General features: G+C 40.7%; 1 protein-coding gene across 2 annotated transcripts in view; it reads left to right on the forward strand.

Annotated features, from left to right (window-relative positions):
• The first annotated feature begins 878 nt into the window (after nucleotides 1-878).
• Nucleotides 879-18554, forward strand: part of KDM7A (lysine demethylase 7A) — a 77408-nt gene continuing 59732 nt past the window's right edge. The window contains exon 1 of one of the 2 annotated variants that reach the window (XM_074366924.1): nucleotides 879-1179. In XM_074366924.1, the coding sequence (XP_074223025.1) occupies nucleotides 986-1179 (194 nt within the window). In that variant the 5' untranslated portion in view covers nucleotides 879-985. The remainder of the gene's footprint in view (nucleotides 1180-18554) is intronic. The other variant, XM_074366923.1, reaches the window with a different exon arrangement.

The following is an 18554-nucleotide window of genomic DNA, read 5'->3' on the forward strand; positions in this document are numbered from 1 at the left end:
GTACCGTATTATCTGGCTTTATCTGGATATCTGTAGTATCCCCTTTCCGAGGTGTCACAGTCATTTAGAATTTTATCTCTTATCTTCCAAACTCGGAAGTCGAAAGCATTCGCATCTAAGTCGTGTTTTTTATAAACTCGCTGGGTTCCTCTCCGGTCCTTTCTCCACTCACCGCATTTCAAGTTTCTCTTGGCTCACAGACATTAAACGAATTCCTCTTGGGAACAGCCTCCCTTCACCTATCGGTGGCTCCATCAATACATTTCCTAGCTGGTCGGTGGGAATTCGGGTGGGACGTTTTGGAAGTTTGAATGACTCGCTAGCACACTCTTGCCCCTCAGCAGGGCACAACTGTTTCGCCGTGCTGCAAACCCTCGGCTCGGACCCATGGAGGTCGCGAGGAGGCTGCTAATCGATTTAAGATTGTCCCCCGGTCCAGAGGTGGCCCTGACGGGGCTCTAATTTCCTCGTTCCCTGACTCAGAGCACAGACGCAGCGTGCACCGCCTTTCACTGCGCAGGAACTTCCCCAGCCTCTGCGATCACTCAGAAATGCCGGAGCCGGCTCTTCGCACGCGCTCGCCGCGCCACCGCGCGTGTCCTCAGGGGGCCTCTGCCTCCCTCCGCCTCCCCCGCCCCGCGTGCCCTTCAGCCCGTCCCTCCGCCCGGCCGACGCGATGGGGAGCGAGGCGCGCGCGCGCGCGGGCGGCAGGACGACGTGCGCGAGACGCACGGCCCCGCGCGGAGCGCCGGAAGGAGCCCGGCCAGGACCTCGCTCGTCGAGCGCGCGCCGCCGCCCGCCGCCCGCCTCCCCCGCCCGGCCGCGACCTGGCGCGCGCGCACTGAGGCGCCGCCGCCGCCGCCGCCGCCGCCGCCGCCGCCGCGGCTGCTGCTCCGGCTGCTGCAGGAGGCGGCGCTGGCTGGCGGCTGCGCTCGCTCCAGTCGGCGAGCGGAGCAGCGAGCGAGCGTGTGTGTGTTTTTTAAAGATGGCCGGAGCGGCGGCGGCGGTGGCCGCGGGAGCAGCAGCTGGAGCCGCCGCGGCAGCCGTGTCGGTGGCGGCTCCGGGTCGGGCCTCGGCGCCCCCGCCGCCTCCGCCGGTGTACTGTGTGTGCCGGCAGCCGTACGACGTGAACCGCTTCATGATCGAGTGCGATATCTGCAAGGACTGGTTCCACGGCAGGTAAATAAACCCCCTCCAGCCCCGCCGCCGCCGGCCACCGGCCAACCGCCACCGTCGCCGCGCCGGCCGCCCGCGCCGCCCTTCGCCCGGCCGCCGCGCCGCGCCGCGCCGAGCGCGGAGGAGCTACGGCGCCGAGTCCCTAGCCCGGGCAGCGGGGCGCGCGGGGCCCCAGGCTCGCCGGGCGCCGGGCGGGCTGAGGTGGGCTGGTGGGATCGCCCAGCCGGGCGAAGAGTCACCACAACAAACGGGAACAAAGGGGACCGGCCGAGAAGTTGGCAGGGGGAGACCGGGGCTAGGGGACGCGGCCGGGGCAGGCGCCGGCTGAGGCTGCGGGCGGAGTGCCGGCCCGGCCCGCAGCCCCTCGCCGCGCCCGCAGCCCGGCCGCCGCCCCGCCCGCCCGGGGCTCCCGGCCCGGAGTCGCCGCCCCGCCGGCCGGTCGCCCTGCCCGGCCGGCCGCCGCGCCTTCCTTCCGGGCTGCCATCGGCTAGCCGGCACGGGGTCTCTAGAAATTGCCCTCCTTACCCCCGCCTCCGCCCGCGGGTCTCGGTCGCGCCCCCTTCCCTGGTCTTTATCAAACTTCCTCGGCCGCCGGGCGCTGGGACGGGGGCGTCTGTAGCGCCAGCCCGGCGGGGCTCCGCGGAGTAAACAGAGCAACAGATGAGGCACTCTCGGGGACTTGAAAGATGCCAGCCTGAAGTTTGGGCCGGGGGTCCCGGGCTGGGTAGCAGGTCGGCTCAGGTTGTATCCGCTACCCCGGCACAGGCCGTCCTGGCGGGGGTGGAGCGGATGGTGTGGGCAGTGGGGCCCGAAGGGACAGCCTGTCTTCCCCAACCCCCCGCGTCGCCCCCGCGCCGTGGCTCAAACTTTATAAAGAGTGAAATTTCCCATCGCCCGAGGGGCCGGCGACACCCGGGCGGCCCGGGGCCAGCGCCCGGGGGCCCGGTGCGGGCGAACTTTCGCCGGCCGGTGGGGACTTGGGGTCGGGTGGCGGGGGGCGGCGAGCGTCGCCGTCTGCCTCGGCCGCCGCCTGTGTTTCGGGTTTGACGTTTGTGAGAGCTCGGGCCGTCTCCGCCGCCGAGCCGCCAACTCGTGTGTTTTGTAATCAAAGTGTGAGGCTAATAAAGGGCGGCGCCACAGCCTCTTGACTCCGGCGTGGGAGGGATTCGCAGGCATTTAAACAAAGAAACTAGTTGAGGTTGGGCTCCCAAAGTCCTTATTTGGGCGTTGTGGCAAAGCCTGCGGTCACCTTTAGGTGAAGCAGGTTTCCCGAGCACCGTTTGGTGTTTATCTCGGCGAGAGTACGCTCCCGGGTAACAGCAGATATGGTGACTGTGATTGTAGGAAGTGTCCTTTGATTGACAGCAGGACATTTAAATACAGCCTCCGCTCCCCCCCTCCCCAATTTTGCAGAAACACTACACGACCAGGCCAGATGTCTTAGTCTCCCTCTACTGGCCCTGGGAGAGAAAACCATTTAAATTAGACCGTTCCTGTCAGTGTACAGTTAGTTTTACTTAATTTTCAGGTATAGTTAGTTTCCTTAATGAGTTTTCAGGTGGCGCAATTTCGACAGCAAAACAACAGAGGGGAAAACCCCAACAAACTGTCACTGTAAAAGGACAGGGGTCCTTATTTTGTATATCAGATAATCTTTTAACAGTCTTGTATATGCTGGTAATATTGTTAAAACCATGCCGCTTGTAACTAAGAATAACTTACCCAAGTTCTTTCTTATTACTCCAAACCAATGTTTTCCCTATATTTTGATTGTATACAAAACTGAAATATGAAGATACCAAATCTTGCCAATTCTATTTCTGCACCCTCTTTTCCCGTCATAGGCAACCAGAATAGAGATTATCCAAAAATCTAGGTTAAATATAGAATAAAACCCAGTCCCTTGTGATTATGTAAATACTTAGGTTTTCAAAGAACTATTTTAGCTGCTTAAGAAATTTGTCCCATTGTCCAGTGTAGAGATTTGATAGGTTAATAAATTTGAGATTAGAATTTTATTTATCTTAAAGTAACACTGTAACCATGAAAAGCTACAGGTAGTTTATGGAGCATTTTGTAATACATTTAAGTATAAATTGGTTAACAGGAGAAATCTAAGGGGAAAATAAGAGGGCATGTGTGAAGGAGGGAGAGCAAGGCTAAAACAAGTATGCTCTGTTGTGTCACATAAATTTGTGTGACTTTATATCTGTGGGCATGATTCTGAAAAAAATTTTTGAACCCAGGGTTTTTTTGACCATCAATCCTTGAGAAGTCAATGTAATTCAGATGTCAAAAGTTAGTTAGAAAATTTAGTGATAATGCCCTGCCATGCAAAAGCAATAGTCTTATTAGCAAGTTTAATTCTTAATGAAGTATTGGTAATTTAGGGTCCGTATGTTTTCCTTGTAATCAATATTTACTCATGTTTATTGTACCATGAAATGAGTGATTGGTTTTTTGAACACAGCAAAATGTTCCCTATGTATTAATTATTAAAGAAGTATCATTGGCTTCTGTGAGAATTGGCCCCTAAAGTACCAAGGTATATTTTTGGTCTCTGTGCCCAGCTTTCCTTTGGTTTCCAGGCCTGGTCCATCTGCAGTAGTGAAAGAGATGGTAGGAGGGCAGATACAGACAATTGTCTTTACCTGGATAACTCCTTTGTACTTTTATTTTTTCAAGTAGAAGAATTAAACTCAAGGAGTCAGTGAATTTTGGTATAAATTTGGGTTTACTCTGCCTGGAGTTTCTGACATCTGGAAATCTGAAAAGTTTTTGCCCTAATTTATGCTGACTGGGAAGGCAGACTCTTCCTTGATGCTTTTCAGCCAGGCGTGAGGACACATAGAACCAGCTTTCTCCAGATTTGAAGCTTTTGGATTTTGACTGCATCCTTGATGTTCAGGAATTCCAGTCCCTCTGTCTGCCTAAGCCTTTTCTGTAAGTGAGAAGGGAAAAGACCACTTGCCAGGGTACAATGTATAATTGATACCCTAGGGGCAGTGAGCTGAGGAATTAACAGGATTTTCCTGGGACGGTTTCTTCCAACCTAAAGATGGTGTTTCTCCTCTGTGAGTTCTTGGTGGAAGTAAGACAATAGAGATCTTTCTTGACGATGCCCTTCCCCATAATCTCTAGGCTAGACATCTTTCCATAGAGCTCTTACAGCATTCTGTGCAAAACTACATCATTGCTCTAATTCAACTGTGTTATAATGTCTTTTATCTCCCCATTATAATGCAAACACTTTTATTCGTTAGTCTTTTTAGTTACATACTCATTTTAATTGGCAGAAGTAATGTAGAAAAATTGGAACGTACAGAAGAGTATCAAGAATATGAAAGTACTCATGTCTTCTAGAGATTACCACTATTTTATAACATTTAAGGTATATGTATGTGTTTTTAAAAATAAAACAAAACTGGAATTCATTTTATGCATTCTGCTGTTACCTGTCATATCTACCTATTCATTAATGTATACTTTTTCCTGTATCTTTCATGTTCTTTGAAAAACATTTTCAGTGGCTGCATAGACTTTAATTTCATGGAAGTATAATATATTTCAAAAATCATTCCCCTCTTGTTAGTTTTTTACCTTGTTTACTACTTTTTCTTGTATTTCCTAATGATGGATGGTTGACATCTTTCTAAACAAACCATTGTGAACATCTCTAATCATTTCCTTAGAATAAATCAAATGAGTTAATACATGTAAAATACTTTGAAGATCTGCCACATGTAAATACTCAATAAGAAATTTCCTTGAAGTTAAATTATTAGTCCTACAATACAGATATTTTTAGACTTCTTGTGCCTATTGCCAGATTGTCCTTCAAAAAGATTGTTTCAATTTTATACTCTCACCCACTGCCCACTTCTCTTTCCCTGGATTCTCACGAAGGTATTATTAACCACACCCCCCCTCCCAAACAAACAAACAAAAATGTTGCCAATGTTCTGCAGATAAATGAGTATTTTCACCAAAAGACATACCCAAGACCATTCATGGCAGCACTATTCATGTTATTCCCAAACTGAAACAACCTAAATGTCATCAATAGTAGATTGTATAAATTGTGGTATAGTCATAAAATGGAGTGCTGCTTAGTCATCAGGAAGGACTACATCACTGATATATGCAACGACGTGGGTGACTCTCACAGAAAGTTGAACAAAAGACGACAGACTTGAAAGCTGTTTAATTCTCCTTATACGAAGTTCAAGTATAGGCTAGCTGGGTGATAGAAGTCAGGCTAGTGCTTACCTCTGTGGGGGTATTTACTGAGAGGAGGCCCAGGGGAGCTTCTGAGGTGCAGGAAATGTTCTGCAGCTTGGTCTTGGGTTGTTGTTACATGAGTGCATGCAGATGTAAGAATTCACTGAGCTGCGTGTACACTGAAGATTTTTTAAACTCTTTAGTGTACTTCAATCATTAAAATAAAAAGTTTAAAAGTTAAAAATTTGCCACTTTGGTAGCTGACACATAGTATTTTGTAATTATATTTTGTTTCTTGTTCCTGACATGGGAAATTGCCTCTTGTGTTTTATTAAGTATGATGTTGGCTTTGGCCGGTTTGCAGTGTGCCTGGCGCTGTTCTTGGTGCTAGGAATGTAGCAATGAACAAAGCAAGGTCCTTGCTTTCTTATAACTTATACTCTACGGTGGTGAGGCAGGGAGACGGACGGACAAATATTCATGACAAAAGAATGCTAAGGGCTGTGAAGAAAAATTGAGTTAGAAGAAAAGAGAGGATTGAGGGGGTGGTATAAGGCTACTTTTGTATAGTGTGATTATGGAAGGCTTTGAGAAGGAGACATTTGAACACAAGAATGTTTTGGATTTTACTCAGAGCAAATAGTCAAATATTTTGAGTGGAGGAATAAACGATTTGACTTAACCTTTAAAAGGTTCCATCTGGCTGCTCCACGGAGAAAAGACTAGAGAGGGAGGCAAAGGTGACGGGCAGGCCAGCAAGAAGTCTATTGTAACAATCTAGGTGAGAGATGATTTTAAATGATTGAGTCAGTTTAGGTAATTAACAAATGTTGTGTATTAATTTTTATTCGTGAAGCTTGAATGAATGAAGAGCTTGGTTTAGGGAGATAGAAGTATTTATCTAGAATAATGCTTTTGGGTAGGAGTTTCTCTGCTACTGTCCCAGGAACTGACTCAAACACCTATTGAATGCTTTACCAAGTGCTATGCATTATTCTCATTGCGTTAGCTGTATTAATTAGCTCATCTAATTCTCACAGTAACCTTGCTGGATAAGTGTTATTATTATCTCCATTTTACAGATGAGGAATCTGAGAGTTGAGAGGTCAGTAACTTTCCCACGGTTACAAAGCTGGAAGGTCGTAGAACTAGAGTCTGAACTCTTGTCTCTTTCTTGAGGGGAGAGAGGGGAATAGATGACATAGATGTGACAGGGTTCCAGAAAAATACATCTTTAAACATCTTACTTTTTTTTCCCCTTTATTAAAATTATTTTCTCTAGTGTAAACATGTTTAAAATGATCATAACTGCCTTAGGAACAGAGTATAAAATAGTTATTTGAAAAGTTTTATAATTAACTCTGCCTCATCCTTAGGCAGAAATTCCAGTAAATTTCTTATTGGAGTATAGTTTGATTCTTTTTTAATTTTAAGGATGGGAATTTAAAAAAAATTTATATTATATACATTTCCACTTAACGATCAAGTCTTTAAAGTATTATACTGAAGTGTTACTAGAGTATTATAAACTTACTAGGTGAACATGTATCTCCCTGTAAGAGAACAAAAAGCCCATTTATTGAGTTTCTCAATATCTTTTTTTGATGTGACAGTTTGTCATAGGAGAATATATGAGTATTTTCTTCATATATTTCACTTGTAATAGTATTATACATATATACTCAGTTTTGCTATTTGAACAAAATATGTTGTGAAATGGAGTCTTATCTCAGACTGCCCAGCAGTGCTACATCTAGTTCTCTCACCAAGACTTTAAAATTTTTAAACCATCCAGTTTGGGGCAAATTTCTGCTTGGAAGGCTTTCATATCCTGTGTCCTTAGGTATGAAATTGAGTTTGCTGATCACCCAAGGGGAAGAATGCCTTTCTATTTGATAATCTGACGTGGAGGGCTCAAGAAGACTAGTAGAACAGGTGTAAGGGAATTTGATTATAAAGCAAGCTTTGGTTGATTTGAGCAGTTGAAACTTCACGATAATTTGGACAACTTTTGAACAGTTGGCCAGTGCTGATCTTGCAGCTGCTTCCAAGTTTTCTAATTCTTTTTGGAAGTTACATTTTATTATTGTAATTGTCATTTACTTACTTTTCTATAAACATTAATATTATGCTTTTCCCATTAATTTTAGTGTGAATTAATGGTAACTTGTATGATTTTTCTATGTATTTGTGTGAGTCCTTGTTCCTTTTATTGGAGAATGGTTGTTAGAAACCAAGGTCTGGCAGTAGGTGGGCTCTTTGCTTCTAGGCCTTCTCAGTGGACAGAGCTAGGAAATACACTAATCACATATGCTCACATATCTGTGTTTGTGTTTGTGTCTGTCTGTCTGTATTAAAAACTGTAAGTTTTTATAATGGTACCTTTGATTCTCCTCTAACACCACAGGGTTCTTTTTAACCTTCCCGCTTTCCTTATTTATAACTTTTTTGTCTAACAGTTAGAAACCCAGCTCTCATTATCTACAATGTGTATATTTATTTGTTCAATCCTCATGTATACATAAAGTTGTTCTCAAATTGCTAACCTATATATACCCTTCTGAGAAACTCAATTTGTTAAGTAGATTGCACTATTTGTGTGTAGTTCTTTTTGCCTTTAACCTTATAATATCTAGGCAGAACACTTTCTGAAGCTAACTTAGTTCTTTTCTTTTCCACTTTAGTATGTTATGTCATTTATTTGTAATATAGGTAGGTTTATTTGTTACTGTTTATAATGCATTTTGGATTCCTCTTCTGTCCTTGTTGGTTTTAATTGTTGGTTTGTATTTTGAGTATGTGAAACATGACTGTGGTTCTAAGAAGCCAGAAATTACTTGAAAAGGTATACCCAGAAGTGTCCTGCCTTCTTGGTTCCTCCTCCCCCTCCCCTCCCCCACCCCCCATGAATAATCTCTTTAGTTTCTGATTTATCCTTTCTCTGTGGAGTTTTTTGTTTTCCCGCAGTGAGCAGATACATATGTATTTTCTTACATCTACTTTTTTTATATGAAGTGTAGCATCTCTTCACGTTGCTTTTTTTTTTTTTAAACTTAATGATGTGTACTGGAAATAGTTCATAGAGCTCTTTATTCTTTTTAACAGCTGTATGGTATGCCTTTGTGTACATGTACCCTTTTTTATTTATCCATCCTCTTTTGTGTGGGCATTTAGGTTGTTTACAGTATTTTATAATTACAGATAACACTGTAATGAATAACATTGTGCTTATATATTTTCATATTGATGGAGGTGTATCTTCTGTATCTAGAAATCAGGTTGGATTTCTAGAAGTGGGATTACTTGGTCAGGAAATAAATGCATTGCTTTGTCAGGATTACCAGATATCCCTCCAGAATGGTTGGACTAGTTGTCATTCCCACCAGCAGTGTAGGAGAGTGCCTCTTTCTCCTCATTCTTCCATCAGGATGTTGCCATATTTTTAATCTTTGCCAGTCTGATAGGTGAAAAATGGTGTCCGTGTTTTAACCTACACATCTCTCAAGTGTGTTGGAACAATTTTTTATGGGGCTGAAGACCATTTTCTTTCTTTTTTCTTTCTTTTGCTCTCTCTTTTTTTTTTTTTTTAAGAATCATCTATCAGGTTTTTGGGCTTTTGTCCCTCAATTTTTAAGAGCTATTTTCATATTAGGGAGATTAGCCTTTTGTGGCATATATAAATACACTTTTCCAGTTTATAGTTCGTTTTTTGGTTTTGTCTATGGTGACTTTTTTTTTTTTTTTGCCTTACAGAAATTTTAAAAACATTCATGTAATCATATTTATCAATCTTTTATTAGCTCTGGATTTTGAGTCATAATTAGCAAGCCTTTCTCTACCCCAAGGCTAAAGAGGATTTTACCTATATTTTCTTTTAGTAGTTATATGGTTTTATTTTTTCCATTTAGATCCCTAATCCATTTGGGGTTTATTCTTGTATATGGTATGAAATAGGGATATAATTGTATTTATTTTTCCTAAATGGCTACCCAGTTGTCCTAGCACTATTTATTAAAAAATCTATATTTGCCTCAGTGATTTGAGATGCCACTTTTATAAATATGCTGAAATTATTCATGTACTTGGGTCTGTTCCTGCGCTTTCTCTTCTCTTCCACTCATCTGCTTGTCCTTTCATCCACCAGCACCATACTGTGTTAATAACGGAGGTTTTTATAGTACGTTTTTACATCTGGTAAGGCTAGTCTTAACCTTGCAGTTACTTGTTTTAAGTGTTTTTCTGGCTGTTCTTGTAGGTTAAATTTACCATATGAACTTTACCATCAGCTTGGCTAATTTCATTGAAAAGCTTGTTGATGTTACATCAAATTTATAAATTAACTTAGAACTGATATTTTTATAATATTTAGTCATTCTCTCCAACAAGGGTGTCTATTTAAGCCTACTTTTGTGTTTCAGATGATTAAAATTTTTCTTTATATTGATTTTGCATATTATTTGTTAAGTTTATTCCTAAATAATTTTCTTTGTTACTATTATAAATGAGATTTTCTATACTATTTGCTTGCTAATTGTTTATTGGTTCTATATATGATTTGATTTTTGAATGTTACTTTATGTCTTACTGAAATAATATTTTGAGTTAATTGTGTCATCAGTTCACTAGAAGTTCATGTCATTTGCGCATAGAGATAGTTTTACTAATTCTTTACCTATTCATATGCCTCTAAATGATTTCTCTTAATGGTTTCTTTTATCTAATTGCACAGGCTTATACCACTAGTACAGTGTTGAATAGTGATAGAGATAGTGGATGTCCTTGCTTTGTTCCTGATTTTAGTGGAAATGCTTCTAGTGTTTCCTCATTAAATATACTAGCTTTTGGCCTAATTTATAATATTAAGAGAGTATCCCTCAATTCCTTTTTTTTTTTTTTTAGTGTTTTTATCATGAATCTATGTTGAATTTTATTAGACTTCTTCAGCATCTGTGGAGAACCAGACACCTTTCTCCTAGATCTGTTAATAGGCATATAACCTTTTTTGTTTGTTTTTCCTTCATATATATATATATTTTAAATTGAAGTACAGTCAGCTACAGTATGTAAATTTCTAATGTAGCGCATAATGTCCTAGTCATGCATATACGTACATATATTCATTTTCATGTTCTTTTTCATTAAGGTATTACAAGATACTGAATATAGTTCTCTGTGCTATACAGAAGAAACTTTTTTTTAAATCAATTTTTATATAGTAGCTAACATTTGCAAATCTCAGACTTCCAAATTTGTCCTTTCCCACCAACTTTCTGCTGGTAACCATAAGATTGTTTACTATGCCTGCAAGTCTGTTTCTGTTTTGTAGATGAATAGGCCTCTAACATACTTTTAAGTATACCTAATCATTAGCTGCTGAAGAGCAGCCTCATGGAAGAATATTCTTCACTATGTGGTTCACTATTAGATAAAGTTGCATTCTGGTGATGCTTTGTACCTAAATTTTAAAACAATATTCTGTATCTGAATTTAAAGATACCACTGCCTTTGGTAGTTTTTAGTAAAAACAAAGTTGACAAATACAAGTGACATAGAGGGAAAGTAAACACTGAGCAAGTAAGTAAATATAATAGGAATCTCTAAAGCATTAATGACCCAGGAATTTCTCTAAAGCAGCATTTTCTAACCTGTGTTTTGTGAACTCCAGAGGTTTAAGGTATCTTGGGAGTTTACTTCTTTTAAGTTGTCCTTTAAAGTGATCATTTTCCTTTTAAAATGGATTAGTTTGAGAGCCTGTGAGTGTGTTCGAGCAAGCTGGTTACATGGGGAACCAGTGAATGTTCTTAGGATTCACTTACTGCATTTGCTTATCATTCACCTGAGTGTTGCTAACCACCATGATGGTCTTGACTTTAATTTTATTTTTTGTCTTTTTTTTTTTTGAGAAAATTTCAAACATACACAGAAGTAAACAGAATAGTATAATAGGCTCCCAGAAAACCATCACTCCACTTCCAGTGATTATCAGTCATTTCATGACCAATTTTGCTTCATTTAACCCTGCCCCCATTTCCCTTGCACTTGGTATTACTCTGAAGCAAATTTGTGATGTGTCATTATATCTATGAATATTTTAGCATGTATGTCTATTAAGATAAGGCCTCTTTTAAGGAAAACTACAACACCTCTTAAATAACTGAAAATAATTAAAAATTCTTTAATATCAATAGTCAGTCTTCAAATTTTCAATTATCTCATAAATGTCCTAACATTGTTTATTATTTTGGTACTATAGTAAATGGTAAATACAGTAAATTTTGGTACTGTAGTTTGAATCAAGGTCCAAGTACGGTCCACACATGGTGATTAGTTGACGTATGTCTTAATCTGTAGCAGTGGTTCTTAACTGGATGAGGTTTTGTCCCCCAGGAAACTCTTGGCAGTGTCTAGAGACATTTTTTATTTTGGCAGGAAGCTGCGGGTGGTGTTGCTCCTGGCATGTAGAAGGTAGAGGGCAGGGATGCTGCTCAACATCCTGCACCAAGTAGCCCCTACAAGAAAGAATTATCCAATCCTAAATTTCAGTAGTGCTGCTGTTGGAAAACCCAGATCCACAGGTTTTCCTTATGTCTCTCTTTTTAACTTTGCAATTTATTTGTTGCAGAAAGTGGTGGTTTATCCTATAAAGTTTTCCACTTCCTGGATTTTGCTTATTACATCCCTCCAGTATCTTTCAATATGTTCTTCTCTTTCCTGTATATTAGTTGTTAGAGCTAGACAAGATTGGTCAGATTCAGGATTTTCCTCCCAGGAATTTTTTTTTAATTAAAAAAACTTGGGGGTGAGTGGAAAGAGAGGTAATTCGGTTTATCTGTCTATCTATTTTTAATGGAGGTACTGAGGATTGAACCTAGGACCTTATGTGTGCTAAGCACATAATTTACCACTGAGCTATACCCTCCCCCTTCCCCAGGAATATTTTATAAGTGGGTGGTATAGTCTTCTACAGGGAGGCATAAAATGTCTAGTGGTTTTTCTTTTTTTCATGTTTCCTGACATTTTCAATGCCAGTATCCATTCATTAGCAGTTGCAAAATGGCATTTTAGTTATAAACTTTCTTCTTCATTTATTAGCTGGAATACTTCTATAAGGAGAAAAGTTCCCTTCATCTACTCCTTTGGTTATGTATGGTACAGTTTGTATAGGAGAGGCAGAGTTAAATGCTTGATTCTTTCTCTTAGTCACTAGTTTTGAAGTTAATTGGCTCATTAACATCCTCTGTTGGTTATTAGTTAAAGGTAAATTTTAATGTATAATATTTGTTAGCTTTAAGCAATAAAAAGTAAAATGATGACTTTTAAAAAGATCCATGTCTCCTTTGACCACATAATTTGTAACTGAAAAACAAAAATAAAACCCCAAAATCTGGTGAGAAATTCAAGCAATATAGAAAGATTAAAAAAATGAAAAGTGAAAGGCTCTCATCTCCTTCCTACTTTTCCCTTTCCCCAGTGGTAAACACCATTAACAGTTTTGAATTTCCATCCAGATGGAAGGGGTCATACAGTGTACGTGGTTTTGTACCTTGCTCTTTTTCATTTATTAAAATATTCTGGAGGTTGAGGAGAGCTTTTCACATCAGCATATACAGATATCTCATTCATTTTAATGTCTGTGTAGAATTCCACTCTGTGGATTTACCATAATTTACCTGGTTCTCTGTAGTTGAATTCTTCAGCTGGTTTCTCTCTTTCTCTCTCAGTACTTAATAGCGCTGCACTGTACATATATTTGTGTGTTTATCTTTTTTCTTGATGAGCATTTAGGTATTTTTCAGGTAAGTTTCTAGCGTTAATACATTTTGAAATTGTTTTTTAGCCGTAGTCCTATTTAACATTTATATTCTAAAGGGATTGTTGATCAAAGAAAGGAAGTGTGCAGAACACTAATACTGAAATACAAATTTGATGAGCTTAAACATACTAACTATGCGAATTTAAGATACTTCTTTACCAGGGCTGTAAGTTCCATTCATCTGATAATTCTAATACATCAGGAGATCAATGTTAGAGAAAATACAATGACATATCCAATTAGTATTTTATTATGGGGAGGTGGGGATAAAACTCTTTCAGAATGCTTTCTGGAGAAGTGCTAAACATCCTTTGTAATTTGAAAGTGTTTTCCTTGAGCACAAAACACAGAATTTCAAACATAATATTGACTCCTATTTATCAGTTAGTAATCATAACAGTCTGACATCATGTGTAGTAAATTATGAAACTGCAAAAGCGGAGGGAATTATAGCATTGTAGATAATTTGGTGTTTCTTATGCACAAAAGCTATTGTCAGATGAGTGGTTCTATTTGACAAAGATATTGGAATGTGGTCCACTGTAGTCCTTTTGATTTATATAGTGTTCTATTGATACTTTAATATTAATATATATAAAAGAAGATAAAATGGTCCTGGACATCTGTCTGGAAGTCCTGGAGAAATTCACACTGCCCAGGAACCCCACAGACTATTAAAAAAAAAAAAAAAAAAACACATGAACACGAGTCAGAACAGTGAAGCAGTCTGGATAGCATCCTGACTGATCCAGTAAGTGACAAAGTATGGGGCAAAAGGCACCCTCGAAGCAGAGGCTTTCTGGCCACTTCCCATCAATGACTAAAGAAAGTTTCCGTGGTGACCCCAAGTGTGGGGGCGTTCTCTCCCAGGCCCTGGGTTTGTGGGTTCCTGGGGGTTTCCTCTTCTCTGTGACCTACTGCAGTGCCTCACTTGTCACACACGCTACACTGCAGACATGTGGTCAGTCTTTTTTTTTTTTTTTTTTTTTTTTACTTCACTACTCTATGAAGGAACCTTGGGATATAAACTGCAGATTAGAGGAATTATAGTCTTTTTACTTAATTTGTCACAGGTGTGACTCATAGTCCTCTCTTACATTCTTCCTATTTTAAGGCTGTCTTTCTGTGTGCCTGGTTCTTGAAGTCACTTTCCTTTTTTTGCTGGCTTGTCTTTATTTTCCATATATTAGAGCATCAACATTTCCTTAGATGCCATGGTTACTGGGAGAGCAGAGGCCCTTCTGTTTAATTCAGAGACTTCTTTCCTCAAGCCTGCTCTTCCAACCATCTAAATGCCAACTAGTCAGCGCTGGACTCAGCCTCCCTTATTTTCCTATTCTTGCCCCTCTCTTTATGGGAAGGGAGATCACATACACTGATGTGATCTTTTTTTCTCTTTCCTTGAACCCCTTGCTGGAAATGATTATCCTCTGAAAGATCCAAGGGCTTTCACACACCTCTTTCCCTTAAGACCACCTCGTTGGGGCTGCCCCTCCCTACAGGAGTGTTACCCAGGAATCTGTCCACCTGCCCCCTGCCAATTGCAGGGTTGTTTTTAGCCTTGTTCTGGCCCCAGGGCTGCTGCATGATTCATTGACCAGTTCTGACACTCTTGAGAGGTTCTTTCATTTCTTTGGACAGGACAGAGGAAGATGGTGGTGCAGACTTCTTAGGACTTTAAGATCAAGAGATGTTAAGATATGCGTGACTTCTCTTCCCTCTTCACCACGTCTGTGATTTCTAGTTTCATTACCACTCACATTTCGAGGTTTCACGGACCACCATCATGGTTTCTGCCGTATCTGTGTTAACACTTGTAGTATTTATTTAATATTTTTCTTTAAAACAACTTTAAATGGATTTTGGTATTTTAAATTTAATTTTGTCCCAAACAGTGGTATCTGTTAAATCATATGTTTGTGATACTCACTACATATTTTAATATTTGTGAAGAAAGATATATTTTTTGAGATAAATACTCTTTATCATCTGAAACATATATGTGTAAGACTGTTAGAAGGGTGATGGCAATTAATGACAGGATAAAAACAGATACAGGGAAAGGATACAGGTTTCTTTAAAGGAGGGAAAGGATTGAAGAACTTAACCAAACGAGAATGGCTCTATAAAACAGGAGGCCCCAAAGAATTTGTCCCATTGGCAGGACAAGCTCCCCTCGCCTTCAGTGCTCATATAGATGCCCCGTTGCCAGTGATGATGCCATCTGGGAACTGGATCCCATCAGGTTCAGCCATTCTCACAGTGTTGATGGTGTTGGGGTCCTCTGGGTTCCTCCCTCTTTTAATGGTGACCTTGCCTGGCCACCAGGTGTGAGTAACTACTCTCAACCTCAGCACATTCCTCAATATTGATGGCAAGGTTGAGTGACTTGTAGATCAGCTTCCAGATGTGCCATCTTCCTAGCAAGTCTATTCCTCCAGGTATGCATAACTCTCTGCTTCGGTAGACCTTGAGCTAGATCAATAAAAAGTAACTAGAAGGTTTCTACACCCCCACAGGAAGAAGGGATCCTTGAATGATGAAGTGTAGCTTACCTATTTTGTCAAAATAGCATATATTCTTCAAATAAATGACATTTTTCCCCTTAGACATTATTTATTCTGGTCATTGTTTTTGAAATGTCAGTGTTACACTCTTGTATTCAACCATTTGTTTGTGAGCCAAAGTTTGCTTTAGTATGGAGAGATCTATTTTCAGAAGTAGGAAATTTCTGGAAATGTAATTTCAGAAAGAAAAGGAAACTGCTAAGTCACTGGAAATTATCTTTAAATGTATTAGATGTATCAGATCCCATCCCCTTTTCCCTCTCCAAGGACATGACTTCAACACTTAACCCTTCCCCTACAATACCATTTTTTCTCATTAGTGTGAAGATAGTGTATAACCTTCATTTAAAAAAACAAAACAAAACAAAACAAAACAGCTTCCTTGACCTGGCATTCCTCCTTCAGCTGCAACCCCCTTTTTTTTTCTCCCTTTCTAGCAAAATTCATCAGAAGAATTGTCCATATTTGCTGCCTTCAGTTGTTGTTTTTCTTCCCTTCTATCAAATTGAGGTTCCGTTTTGTCTAAACCCAGTCCAGGGGGGCTTTTGTCTCTACACTCCATTGGAATAGTTCTTATCAGAGTTACCCGTTTCACTTTACCTGGCTTCTAGGAAATGCCTGTTGCTGATATTCCTCCTGCTTCATTCTTCCTTCCCCCTCCTCTGTCCTTCTTGCAGTTCCCTCTTATCTCCCTGGTCTTTTATCACTGGAGTACCCCGGGGTTTGTTCCTCAGTAGTTCTCGTTTTCTAGCATTTATCTGGTCTCACTACTTCAGCCTTCATCTGTATGTGGATGGCCCCTAAATTTTTATCTCCTTTGAGTTCTAGTCATAAGTATGTAATTGCCAACTTAATGTCTCCACTTGGAGGAAGAGCAGGCATCCCGTCCCTTCCCCGGGCAGCCACTCCTCCGTACTCTCTCCATCTCGTCCCTTCCCCGGGCAGCCACTCCTCCGTACTCTCTCCATCTCGGTCAATGGCTACTCCTTCAGGCCAGAATCATTGGAGTCATCCTTCCTTGCTGCTTCTCTCATAATCTGCATTAAATTCTTCAGCAAATCCTGTTGGCTTATCTTCAGAATTTCACCACTTCTCATCACTTTCACCATCCCTCTCCTGTATAAACTGAGGTTATTAACTTCCCAACTAGACCTCCTCCTTCTGCTGGGACAGAAACCAGAGTGGTGCTTTTAAGATGCAGATCACATCATGTGACCCTTCTGCTTGAAACCCTGTAAAAGATCTCACTTGGAGCAGAAGCCTTCCTATGGCCTCTAAGACCCTGCAGATGGTCCCCACACTGTCTGGCATCGTCCCCTGCCACTGCTCCTTTGGGCTGCACTAGCCTCCTTTCTGTCTGTCTCCCTCAAATAAAATGTAAGCTTCAAGAGTGTAGACACTTAAACAACGAGTTTCTTTTATAAAGCACAGGGAACTATATTCAGCGTCTTATAGTAATCTATAATGAAAAGGAATGTATGTGTACGTATGACTGAAACATTATGCTGTGGACCAGAAATTGACACATTGTAAACTGACTATACTTCAGTAAAAAAATAAAATAAAAGACCTTTAAGTTAATTTTTAAAAAAGTATAGACACTTGATTTGTTGATTTTATCATCGCTGTGCTTCCAGTGTCCTGACAGTGCTTTGAATGAGTGAATGGTTGAGCCTTGGAAGGCATTTTGGGTTCATTTTACAGTGTGATGTTCATCTCTTGTTGAAGGAAAGCAGGTAATGTCAAGTACGTATTTTACCCATGTACAGTATTGTGGCATACTAAACTAAAAAACTGGAGTTTATGGCCTGCACCTTCCACCTGCTAATATTCCTTTCCCCCGCTTTTAACTCCCATGTTTTACGTTGGCTTCTAGCTGTCTCTTTGTTACCTAATCTCTTCTGTCTAATCCTAGCCTCTCTTGTTTTCCTCCCTCATTCTCGGTCACCCTCCGTTCTCAAAGTTTACTCTCCCACTAATCCCCCCAAGATCCCCTCCCCACCACAAAAACATAAATATAATTTAGCGTCACACTTTCCTCTTGAGCAGAAAAAAAAATTTCTCTGGAAATTCCCTGGTCATCACCATGATTTCTTTCTTCATTAAAAATAGTTCCTGAAAAAAAAAGTTCCTGAAGTGCTACTTTCACAGTGAAACTTCTCTTAAAACAGCTAGAATATTTTAATCTTTTTTGTCTAAGAGACTGTTGCCCTCTATCTGCTCCACGTTTCATTCTTCTACACAGTGGTCCAGCCTCACAAGAAATTCGTGATAGCTGAGCCCAGAACTGAGGCTGCTCTCAGAGGTGGGGCAAAATTTATTTTTAAAACCCATCAGTTTTTTGTCTATCTCCTGAACTGATACATAGTAAGTTGCTAGGAATGATTATTTCTCCCACCAAAGAGTTGCTGAGTTCCAGTGATCATTTCTTACATACATAAATCAATTGCGGACTTCCTCATCAGGTTGGACAATTTTGTCTTTAATCTTTGTTTAGGAATTAAAGTATTAAATATTACTTATTAGTTAGGAATATTATTAGTATTTACTTAACCTATACCTATTTACCTGTAATAACTTTATTTATTTATGTATTTTATGTGTATTCATTATTCATCACAGAGAGGATGGAGGAATAGTAGGAAGAACACACTGAGTGTTAAGATGAGCATATGTTTACAGAGAATGAACTAGTTGAGTATGTATGCATATTAGTTTGGCTGGACTTGAATTTTACATACGCAGCAGGCTCTGAGAAGCCCCACCATCTCCCCTGG

Source organism: Camelus bactrianus, chromosome 7 (genome assembly GCF_048773025.1).
Source record: "Camelus bactrianus isolate YW-2024 breed Bactrian camel chromosome 7, ASM4877302v1, whole genome shotgun sequence".
Taxonomy (NCBI): domain Eukaryota; kingdom Metazoa; phylum Chordata; class Mammalia; order Artiodactyla; family Camelidae; genus Camelus; species Camelus bactrianus.